The sequence below is a fragment of the Podarcis bocagei genome, assembly GCF_964188305.1.
Source record: "Podarcis bocagei genome assembly, chromosome: 8".
NCBI lineage: Eukaryota > Metazoa > Chordata > Lepidosauria > Squamata > Lacertidae > Podarcis > Podarcis bocagei.
In genome coordinates this window covers 5,776,726-5,789,435 of record NC_138133.1, presented here as the reverse complement: position 1 = coordinate 5,789,435, position 12,710 = coordinate 5,776,726, and the positions used below count along the sequence as shown (strand labels likewise).

General features: G+C 41.8%; 1 protein-coding gene and 1 pseudogene across 2 annotated transcripts; both read right to left on the bottom strand.

Annotated features, from left to right (window-relative positions):
* Window positions 1–913: 913 nt before the first annotated feature.
* Window positions 914–3,503, bottom strand: LOC308593738 (protocadherin gamma-A6-like). The gene is given in 2 exon segments (XM_081206345.1): window positions 914–1,022; window positions 1,025–3,503. Coding segments are annotated over 2 exon segments (2,229 nt in total). The 5' UTR covers window positions 3,204–3,503; the 3' UTR covers window positions 914–972.
* Window positions 3,504–9,300: 5,797 nt separating this feature from the next.
* On the bottom strand, window positions 9,301–12,298 carry LOC308593716 (protocadherin gamma-B4 pseudogene; annotated as a pseudogene). The gene has a single exon. The product of its transcript is annotated as a protocadherin gamma-B4 pseudogene (transcript).
* Between the last annotated feature and the right edge of the window lie 412 nt (window positions 12,299–12,710).

Genomic DNA, 12,710 nt, shown 5'->3' with positions numbered 1-12,710 from the left:
TATATTTCCAGAGTCCCCTCACCATTGAATCTTCCCATTTTATCATACTAAAATATACAAACAGCCAAAATATCTCAGCCAATAAAAGAGTTTAGTAAATTCATTATTACTTTTCTTAAAAAAAGAAGTCCTGTGGCAATGAGAATCTCAGTATCAGCTTATTGGTGGGCAGTTGGGTATGCAGTGGAAAGAGGTTATTGGTGGAAAGATGGGAATGAGAACTTGTCATAGGATACTAGGCCCTAGTTTTCATTGAGGCGGCATGACTAAAACTTATCAGTACCAAGGCGAGTGAGGGCTCGCATTTATATACTTATTTATTGATATAGATTTTTTAAACCACCCACTATTTGGAAGTGTAATAAAAATATGAAATAAAATCCAAATACAACATTCAAAGCTAAAACAATTTAGAATCAATCTCACAGGAACTCACCTACCGCACATGAAAATAGGATAAGCCTAGCCTTCTCCTATACATCTCCTATACATGATAGTTTCAATATGTAGTGAACTATGGTTTTTTTATAGATGTGCACAAGATTCTGTAAGCCTCCACCAGCAGTCCAAAGTAAGAGACCAAGAAAGATTATCTGATGCATCAAGATGAAGATTTGTTGAAAGAAGATACTTCACAGAAGCACGACATATAAAATAATAACTAAAAGAAGGGGGAGCTGAAAGTAATAGAAAGAAGACTGACATAGTTCTGAATATAATGAGAAAGCAGAGGCAGACGGAAAATATATTCTAATATTAAGAAAACAAAAAATTACGTTAATCTAATATTGTTTGCTCACCTGGACTACGATTAAGCCTTCATTGTTCAAGTTTAAATCTTCACCAGGTAGGATTGGATCCTTTGCCTCACAAGCTTCTTTACTGCTCAGAGTATTGGAATAATTTGCCTTTCTAGAGTCTGTAGTGAGAGAAACCTCCTGGCAGTAGGAGTGCAGAAATGCTCGGACTCCGTCAATCCCCACAAACTGTGAGATAGGAGCACCACTGAAATTCACACTCCCTGACTCAAGCAGCTGAGAATTTCTCCACCTGTGCAACTTGATGGCCAGTAACACAAGGAGGAAGATGAGGAACAAGCAGGAGACAAAAGCCACTGCAAGGACCAGGTAGAAGGTGAGGTCAGACGGAGGATCTACAGGAGCTGAGATGCTGCTCAGGTCTGAGAGGATTGCAGGGATGGTGTCAGCCAGCACCACAGTCAGAGTGGCTGAAGCAGAGAGAGGTGGCTGCCCATTGTCCTTGACTAAAACCACCAGGCTTTGCTTGAGGGCATCTTTCTCCAGAAAGAAGCGGGCCGTCCTGATCTCTCCCGTGTGGAGCCCCAGAGTGAAGAGCCCTGGCTCGGTGGCCTTGATCAGCTGGTAGGAGAGCCAGGCATTCTGGCCAGAGTCCGCATCCACGGCCACCACCTTAGTGACCAGGTAGCCTGGCTCAGAGGAGCGAGGGGCCAGCTCTATCCCTGTGGAGCCGTCAGTGGGAGGGGAAGGGTACAGAATTTGGGGAGCATTGTCATTCTGGTCCAGGATGAAGAGAGTCACTGAAATGCTGGAGCTGAGTGGTGGAGAACCTCCGTCCTGGGCCTTTACACGGAACTGAATGTCTCGAAACTCTTCATAATCAAAGGAGGTCAGAGCATATATAACCCCCGTCTCAGAGTTAATGGAAAGGTAGGAGGAGAGGCGGGAGTCACTTCTTTGGTCATCAGTGATGGAATATGTTATTCTGGCATTTTCTTCCCAGTCAAGATCATTTGCTCTTATAGAAGAGACCATGGCTCCTCTTTGGTTATTCTCAACAAAATAGAAAGTATAGTCTGTTTTTTCAAAGAGGGGTGGGTTGTCATTTGTGTCTAAAACATGAAGTGTGACAACTGTGACTGTAGAAAGAGGGGGGACTCCATGGTCAGTAACAGTGACAGTAATGTTGAAGACAGACACCTGTTCCCTGTCAAGGGCACCATCAGTCACCAAACTGTAAAAGTTATCCATGGACTTCTTTAGCTGGAAAGGGAGATTGCTAGGGATTGAACATGTGATTTCCCCATTGATTCCTGAATCTCGGTCTTGGACATTTAAAATGGCAATTACCGTTTGGGATGGTGAACTTTCAAGTATGGTGTTGGTGGCAAAGGTAACTGATAATTCAGGTGCATTGTCATTCAGATCTGTAACTGATATCACAACTTTTGATCTGTCACTCAGGCCTCCTCCATCTTTGGCTTGTATCTCAAATGCATATAAAGATGATTCCTCATAATCAAGATTCCCAATAAGGATGATTTCACCTGTTGTGGAATTTAACAGAAACATTTGGGAGTCCTTCTTTGTAATTTCTTGGAAAGAGTATTTAATGTCTCCATTGATTCCTTCATCCATATCAGTTGCCCTCACTGTCAAAAGTGTGGACCACTTGGGAATATTCTCATTCACACTCACTTCATAGAGAGGTTGGCTGAAAACTGGTGCATTGTCATTTGCATCAATAACAACAATGTGGATTTGTAATGTGCCAGACCTGATAGGATCACCTCCATCAGTAGCTATGAGGAGCAGATCGTAAGCTGATTGTTCCTCTCTGTCCAGTGACTTTTCCAACACAAGTTCAACAAGTCTGGCGCCATTTTCTTCTGTTTGCACATGCAAAGCAAAATGGCTACTGCCTGTGAGTTGATAGCTCTGCACGGAATTTATCCCCCAATCTGGATCTTGAGCTTTGGGTAGAGGGATCTGGAATCCAGGCATAGATGCCTCACTGATTTTCAGCTCCTGTTCCCATAGAGGGAAGTGGGGAGCATTATCATTTATATCTGTAATTTCCACTTCAATTCCATAAAGCTTCAATTTGCTTTCAACAAGAACCTGAAACTTTAACATACATTTCTCTGCCTCTCTGCAGATTTTCTCTCTATCTATTCTCTCAGATATTTGCAAATGGCCATTGTTGGCATTCAAAGAAAAGTACTGAATCATACCTACAGGAGAAACAATGCGGAGTCCATGGTTTGGGAGCTGCTTGCCATCCATTCCCAGGTCCTTTGCAACATTCCCCACGGAAGAGCCTTTGTGCATCTCTTCTGGAATGGAGTAGTGGATCTGCCCAGAAACTGCCTTCCAAGAAAACATCATGAAAAGGCACTGGAATATTCCCTTTCTGCAGTTCCACAGCCTCTGAATTCCTTCCATCCTTGCAGCAGGTTAAAGACCCTTAGATTTTCGTTCAAATGATACTGTATCCAACTCTATTCTAAGGAAAATGCACTTCCATTTCTTCTTTGCACTGACAAGCAGCTTGTTCCTTCAGATATTTTGTGTTTGTGTTTAACGGAACGGCAACTTCAATTGGGCAGGATTTCTCATTTCTCCTCCATTCTGGTGAACAGTGACACCCAGAGGATCAAGCCCAAAGTGCAAAAACTTCACTTTTGAAAATTAAATAGACACCATTTCACTGTACCACTGCTATTATATGCAGCTATAGCTAGAATAACTTTATTGTTTTCCCTTAGAATTTACCCACTAAGGATAAAAAAGAGTGACAATTTTTGTTGCTGTAATCAAATTGAAAAGGAGCAGGAAAGACTAGTGTGTTTAGGGTTCCTGCCCTACCCCATTACTGGAAATTCTGGAATAAATGTTATGGATCTTTCTCAGCAATGTTTTCGGCTGGCTTTTCTAAGGGAACATTCAATATATTTTTTCTTGATGGAGAAACACTAGTAGAATCATAGAATCATAGAATCATAGAGTTGGAAGAGACCCCAAGGGCCATCGAGTCCAACCCCCTGCCAAGCAGGAAACACCATCAGAGCACTCCTGACATATGGTTGTCAAGCCTCTGCTTAAAGACCTCCAAAGTAGGAGACTCCACCACACTCCTTGGCAGCAAATTCCACTGTCAAACAGCTCTTACTGTCAGGAAGTTCTTCCTAATGTTTAGGTGGAATCTTCTTTCTTGTAGTTTGGATCCATTGCTCCGTGTCCGCTTCTCTGGAGCAGCAGAAAACAACCTTTCTCCCTCCTCTATATGACATCCTTTTATATATTTGAACATGGCTATCATATCACCCCTTAACCTCCTCTTTTCCAGGCTAAACATGCCCAGCTCCCTTAGCCGTTCCTCATAAGGCATCGTTTCCAGGCCTTTGACCATTTTGGTTGCCCTCCTCTGGACACGTTCCAGTTTGTCAGTGTCCTTCTTGAATTGTGGTGCCCAGAACTGGACACAGTACTCCAGGTGAGGTCTGACCAGAGCAGAATACAGTGGCACTATTACTTCCCTTGATCTAGATGCTATACTCCTATTGATGAGGCCCAGAATTGCATTGGCTTTTTTAGCTGCCGCGTCACACTGTTGGCTCATGTCAAGTTTGTGGTCAACCAAGACTCCTAGATCCTTTTCACATGTACTGCTCTCAAGCCAGGTGTCACCCATCTTGTATTTGTGCCTCTCATTTTTTTTGCCCAAGTGCAATACTTTACATTTCTCCCTGTTAAGATTCATCTTGTTTGTTTTGGCCCAGTTTTCTAATCTGTCAAGGTCGTTTTGAAGTGTGATCCTGTCCTCTGGGGTGTTAGCCACCCCTCCCAGTTTGGTGTCATCTGCAAATTTGATCAGGATGCCCTTGAGTCCATCATCCAAGTCGTTGATAAAGATGTTGAATAAGACCGGGTCCAAGACAGAACCCTGTGCCACCCCACTAGTCACTCTTCTCCAGGATGAAGAGGAACCATTGATGAGCACCCTTTGGGTTCGGTCAGTCAGCCAGTTACAAATCCACTGAGTGGTAGCATAGTCAAGACCGCATTTTACCAGCTTCTTTACAAGAATATCATGGGGCACCTTGTCAAATGCCTTACTGAAATCAAGGTAGGCTATATCCACTGAGTTCCCTTCATCTACCAGGCTTGTAATTCTGTCAAAAAACGAGATCAGGTTAGTCTGACATGACTTATTTTTCAGAAATCCATGCTGACTATTGATGATCACAGCATTCCTATTGGTGATCACAGTAAACCACCAGTACATCCTTGTGAGCTCTGGCACTTCACTCCTCTCAGCTCCTATTTGTTCATTCACATCTCTAGGCTGTTCATCTTCAAACTGAATTTTTATTTTTAGGTACGTGTTACATAAGCCCTACTTGGGCATACACTGTCCGTACATGAGCAAACACCTGAGGAGAAATATGGAGTGCTTCTTAGTCCTTTCCTGTCCAGCATTTCATCTGTACACAATCTAGATCCCTCCATGAATTTGAGGACCAAGGTGTGAGGTGGGGAGCTTACTCTACTTGTAGGGGCCCCACACATCATATAGAATTTTGCACCATCATATTTTCTTTGCTTACACTTGAGGAGATTGTTCAAATAAGGCTGTACTGGGTAGGAGATGCACATCATGAATGCCCCAGTTCAAATCAAACTTCAACCATGAGCTCTTAGTTGTCCTTGGGCAAGACTCCCTTCCTCCTCTCTCTCTGGTTGAGTTCACACAGCAGTTTCCTCCATTTCCCTGATGTTTCCCTAACTATTAATTTCTGCATCATATTCAAGTTTTCACATGGCATGAAAGCCACTTCATTTCCATGTTATTTAATTGCAGAAACAAATCCATTTGATGCTCCCTTAAACCGGAAAATCGCAGGAGAAAAGTGATGAAATTTGGGGCCGTATACATGGGGGAATAAATACATGCACAGCTATGGGTGGAATAGTCGCATTGTTATCCAATGATGTTCATTGTTGCATCACTCCACGCACACTGGTGTGAATGAAATTTAGTGGAACATGATATATTGCTCATATATTGATATGCTGATATATTGGTCAAAAATAAACACATAACACAACTGGTACTGCAGTGTGAAAGGATCATTGGAAAACAGAATAGAAGCACTAGCGTTCTAGTCAGGAAAACTAATGCAATAGTTGCCACATCTAAATGTATGCTCTCTCCATCTCATCCACAACATGAGGAAAATAATGCTGATCTATCTTTCTGGGTTATTGAAGAGTTACAAGGGAATGTATATCAACCATGTTCTACACTAAAGTGCTCTATAAACACCAAGTACGACTGTACAGTGCAAAGAAGGCCATGTCCTCCTTAATTTATTGCTCACATTGTGCCTAGAAGAAAATAAAGCCAAGACGAATGCTATTAAAGCTAATTATTATCACTACACCACATCACATTACAGAGATAAAAAGAGGCAGGAAGAGATTGGTGGCACACGCAATGGGGAGGAGCTTGGAGCCACCCTCCAACACTAGCGTTGTTGCTGGGGCTTACCTGGTCAGGGCTGGGCTGACACAACTGTGTGGTTGGCGCTGTGCAGGTGCACCAGCAGCCGTGCTAGATGTTTCCACAGTTAAAAGCACATGACTCCAGCCTCACTGCTGCCCCATCCAGGTAGGCAACTGTGCGTGGGGGTGGGTGAATTCACCAGCTTCCCACAACCATGCATGTCACTACTGCAGGAGGATAACTTTCAATGGCAGCTTATGAGCTCATGTATGACAAGCAGAGGTAGATGGTTCTCAGTCATCTTTCTTGGAGATCTTGATGCCCTTCTGCTTCTTGTTCTACAAAATCAGCAGGACTCCTAAAACTGCTATACTGAATTTGCTGAATGCTTTCCCCCAGAAGACAGAAAATCAAGCATTCAGTCCACTAAACAATGCCATAAAAGTTTCTTTCAAAATTAGTATTCATCTTTCACTACAGAATATGCACTGGCAACAAACTTTTCAACACATTAGGCATGATCCAGCATTAATGTATATGAAGCAGCAAATACAGGGGTGTGCAGCTGTATGTCCTTGCCAGATTGCCTTTCCATGGGAAAGCATTCCAAGTCCAAGAGGTGAGAGGGCACCTAACGCTGTTATGACTCAATAGACATTTGTCACCTATGTTACTACAGCATGGAAGCATGACTGGAGATGTTATAGGTAGAAATACTAGCCACATGCACACTCACCTACATCCATACTGTTGACCACAACTGTTCCACCTGGTCATAATTTCTAATCATACATTGCAAATGCTCTTAGCTGTTCTGACTGTTAAGCAAAGGGGGAAGGAGATTTTGGGTTCATGATGCACACATATTTGGGTCGGTATATAGGTCAGTACAGGGACCACTGTTTTTCCCTATTGCTCATTTCCTGTGTTTTGTCTTTCTAGTATATGGTTTTTGGAGATGGGGGATTGATACATTTTATTTATTTATTTATTTATTTATTTATTTATTTATTTATTTATTTATTTATTTATTTATAATAATTATATAGTCCCTGTCCCACACTCAAAGAGTACCTAGGTTGTGTATAATATTAATTTAAGACCATATAAGCACCAGTTCAATGCAATAATATGCACAATAAAGTACAGTATATAATACTGTTGTCAGCAACTTAGTGGAGTTGGACACCGATGGCCAGCAAATTCTTGGTCACATAGATACGTCTTTAAATGTTGATGAAAACACTGCACTGTACGTTACTATTGAATTCAAAAGGGCAGACTGTTCCACCACAGAGAATGCCATCCTCATGATTCCAGAACATGTACTGATACAGGTAATGAGACCACCAGGAATGCCTCCACTGAAGATCTTGGTGAACAGATGAACTGATATGAGAACAAGCATTATCTTGAACAATCTTGTGCTAAGTTGTTTTAGAAAGGATGAGGTAACATGTTGGAGAATTTAGGAGTGCTTCATTAATCTTTTATGATACAGTATATTGTGACAGTCTCTTTTGGGAAGTTGTGGACTCTCCTTCCTTGGAGTTTTTTTAGCAGAGGTTGTATGGCCATCTGCCATGGATGCTCTAGCTGGGATTCCTGCATTGCAGGGGGTTGGACCAGATGACCCTTGGGTCCCTTGCAACTCTATGATTCCATGAGAGACAGACTACCTGCTCCACTCATTGATCAAACAAAGGATGTGCATGAGCTCTATTCATTCTGCAACCAGGAATAACCAGTCACAGGACCTGAGGAGTGTTTTACAACTGACAGCTTCCATCAATGCTTCACCATATCATACACTGTGCTTTTCCAATCAGACCCAACTGTGTATGAGTTTTAATTTGTTTTAATCTATTCTGTTGTGATTTAAACTTTCTGTGTGCTTTAAATTATGGTTGTCATTTTTAAATATTATTTTTATTCATTTTTAATAATATAACAGTTTAACAATGTAGAACTTTATATACGCTCAATCTGAAAAATACATTGTTCGTATAAAACTTTCTTGTCTCAAACCACAAAATAGGCATTTTGTTCTGCCTTCAACCCTTTAATGTTCAATTTCACTTCCCTTCTTCTTGAAGCCAAAAAGCAGCTCACACATTGGATGTAAATTATCACCAGCTGATGGACAAATCTCCCTCGGTTATAAATTATAACTGTCCCAAAAATAATTAAGAAAGGGAGGCTTTTGCAGATCCCATACCCATCACGGCTCTTTCATGGCTTTGGGGCAAGATGTAAATTCCTCAGTTCTCAAGTCGCTTAATCCCCATCCGAGTTCCTAGGAGCTGACTGCTTCTTGGTCTCTTGAACCCAGAAAACAGCTTTTTCAAAGCACCAGAGATTAATCTCTTGTTCACTCTTTTCCCCAAAATTAATATGAGAACCAAGACTTATGTCTGGCTATCATCAATCACCATGTAATTATCTCTGTTGGCAGACCGCCAACAAAAGATATTCAATGCACTATTTCCTTCCCCACAACACATAAAAAACTCCCCACAAACTTCCTAATATTTACCTTAATAATAAGGAGACGTTTGCCAATAAACAGAAAATTTTCAAACTTCTTGAAGAATATACAATGTAATATTTTTTGATGTCTGTTTTTCTGTTGTTTTTTAAGACATAACATTAAAATAGCTACATATTAAATTTTAGTCATACTACGAAGGAAGGAAGGAAGGAAGGAAGGAAGGAAGGAAGGAAGGAAGGAAGGATAAGCACTGTCTCCACTCAAATATGCTATGCCATCCTGTGATCCAAGATTGTCACCCTAAGTCAGCATGCAAATGTGCATCTGGATAATTCTGACTGAGGTTCCCCCCAACTTGCAATTTTGCCCTTCAACAACTGCTAGAAGGCCCATTACATTACCTTGATCTGCAGCAGTAGCAGCTCAGTAATACTCCCTACCTACTTCCCTGATGACATGGCCTGAATTGTCTGGGGTGCCAGTTTGATAACATCCACTGTTTACAATTAAACTCTCAAACAAGTGATAACACACCTAATTCCCTATAAGGAACATGCAATATAACTCACCGTGCTGTCATTTTCCTTTTCAGAAATTAAATTGCCTCCACTGACCATCAAAGAAATGTCAGAGCTGCCATTGCAAAGGATGTTCTCTGCTATTTGGACAGTGGGCTGCAGGAATGTCAGCTCATTCCTCCTGGATTCAGAGGACAGACAGACCTGGTAGGAATAAGGCAAAGTTCCGTCCTCATAATTGGGTGGGAATATGGCACCAGCCTTTGAATGGGGGTCAGGAATAAAGCACTGAAGGAAAGTGGGGTTCCTTGACCTTCGAAGCTTCATCAGAATGGTCAGTATCACCGTCACCAGGAACAAAAAGGACACCAAGGTCAAGGCCAATACCAAATAAAACTGTAGATCATACTGATACTCTGAGTCACTTGGTTGGGAGTTCATTTCTGGAAGAGCCTCCTGGAAGTTCTCAGCAAACACCAGGCTCAAAGTTGTGGTGGCTGAGAGAGGAGGATGCCCATTGTCCTTCACCAGGATGACCAGCCTCTGCTTCACTGCATCTCTCTCAAGTAATGCTCGGACTGTTTGCACCTCTCCTGTGTGGGAGCCAATGCTGAAGAGTGAGGGCTCTGTGGCCTGCAGGAGATGGAAGGAGAGCCAGGCATTGTGTCCAGAATCAGAGTCCACAGCCACCACCTTCGTCACCAGATAACCCGACTCAGCTGACCGAGGCACCATCTCAAAGAAAGGAGAGCCCTCTGTTGATTGTGAGGGGTACAGGATCTGCGGAGCGTTATCATTTCGATCCAAAACACATACTGTCACTGTGGCACTGCTATTGAGTGGTGGAGAACCTCCATCTTGGGCCTTCACTTGAATCTGAAACTCCCTGAATTGCTCATAGTCAAAGGAGCGTTGGGCATAGATGATCCCAGTCTCAGAGTTAATGGAGACATAGGAGGACAGAGGCAGGTCCTTGATGTTGCTGTGAAGGATGGAGTAAGTGATTCTGGCATTGCGATCCAGATCTGGGTCAGAGGCCTTGATGTGGAAAATTGAAGCTCCAGATGGGTTGTTCTCTGGAACGTAGGCAGTATAGGAAGATTTTTCAAAGGCTGGTGGGTTATCATTGATATCTGAGATCTGTATTGATACGGTTTTGTGTGTGGAGAGTGGAGGTGTGCCTTTGTCTGTGGCTGTGATTGTAATATTATACTCGGGAGTCCTTTCTCTGTCAAGGGCACCATCTATCAGGAGCTTGAAGTAATTATCTGAAGATGAGACTATCAGGAATGGTACAAGTTCCTTCAGGTGACAGGTGACTTCTCCATTATCCCCAGAATCCCTGTCCTGAACTTTAATGAGAGCAATCACAGCTCCAGATGTGACATCTTCTGGAACTGGGCTGGACACGGATGTAAGGATCACATCTGGAGCATTGTCATTCTCATCAAGAACCTCAATCTCCACATTGCAATGTGCCGCCAATCCTCCTCCATCACTTGCCTGAATTATCATCACATAATATTGACTCTCTTCAAAATCAACACTTTCTATGAGTGTAACTGTTCCGTCTCTGGGATCCAGATGAAACTTCTGCTTGGCTGTTTTTGGGATGTCACTGAAAGTGTAAGTGATCTCAGCATATGACCCTTCATCACTGTCAGATGCTTTGACTTGAAGCACAGAGGTTCCTTTGGGTGCACTCTCTTTCAGGCTCACTTTATAGATTGTCTGGGTGAAAACAGGGACATTGTCATTAATATCAATAACTGTTACCAATATTTTGGCTGTTCCGGTTTTTGGAGGTTCTCCGCCATCCATGGCTGTAAGGACCATGTGATGCACATGTTCTTTTTCCCTGTCCAGTTGTTTCTGCAATATTAATTCTGCATATTTGCCACCATCACTGCCAGCTTTAATTTCTAGTTTGAAATACAGAGTTGAGCTCAGCTGATAATTCTGGAGAGAGTTCATTCCGATATCATCATCTTCAGCATTTCCAAGAGCAAATTGAGTTCCAGGCAGAGTAGATTCACTAAATTTAAGCTCAATATTTTCATTCTGGAAATGTGGAGCATTATCATTGATGTCCTGGATAAAAATATTTACGTGGAAAATATTCAAAGGATTGTGTGCCACAACTTCTAATTTGAGGACACAAGTAGATGATTTACCACAAATCTCTTCCCGGTCTATTCTCTCATTCACATACAGGTTGCCATTTTGTTCATTCAGATCAAAGAATTGCTTTTCTGAAGAAATACCAAGCTTGCGCTTTGACAGCTCTCTGACATCCAACCCCAGATCTTTAACAAGGTTCCCCACAACGGAGCCCTGCTCTGCTTCCTCTGGAACCGAATACTGAACCTTCTCAGACACTACCTGGCAGCAGAACACAGACCAGAATATGAACAGAAACAGTACTTGCCTCCTGGTGATCTTCCTTGTTCTCTCTGCCTGCTTTACTTCCATCACATCCATTGCATTTCCTGATTTCTTCCTTCTTTCAGTATAGTTTGCAAGACTCCCAGTACACTTAAGTGAGATAGTACCAATACTGTTCTTTTGAGCTGATCTTTGGGAAACTTTGGGATCTTTGGGAGAGCTTTCCTTTCTTGAGCAGCTTTTAAAATAAAAGCTTTTCCTTTCTGCTTGGCTGAAGTGTTAAGAGAGAGAGAGACTGCTCCAAGAGTCTCGGAAATGCTGAGCCATGGCTGCTCCCACGTTGTCCAACAGTGACACTCTGAGTCCACATGGGGAACTGTATTTGCCATTTCAATAATGGTACATAGTATATAATTTCTAATGTAGAGAACTGCTTTTAATTTAACCCTTTACCATTGTTTTCAAGTTGTACCCCCCCCCAATGGATTATTGATCAGACCTCATAGTTATTCATTCCATTAAGAGCTCTTTTCAGAATGCAGGTCAATGAGCCCAGAGTTCCAAATTTCTTTCTTCCATGTTTAATGTGCATTAAAAAAAATCTAAATAATATTAGGAAATTATCACAAGTGAATTTTTAATACGTATTCCCGTCAGAGGTTCAGCTTGTGATAATTTTAGGTTGACCCACACAGTGATGTGTTTTCAGCCAGTACATTTAAACAAAAGATATTTGTGAATAGGAAAATAGGGATGGGGCTTATACTAGTTCATATTTATTTTCCATTTAGCCCTCTATTGTTTACTTCAACAGGCGGAGCCTTTCTCTACTACTGATTAGAGAGGTGCTAAGGCAATTTCCAGTGTAATATTTTAAAATATAATTATATTTTGTTATATCATGTGCTACTTTACAATGCCCTGGGCTTGAAAAAGAAATCATTACTGCATTTGTTTTGCAAGATATTTTTATATGATGCTCAATGTGATCACCTAGTACTCTCCTGTCAAGAAGAGATGATATGTTTTTGCTACAATTTGAGGGCAGT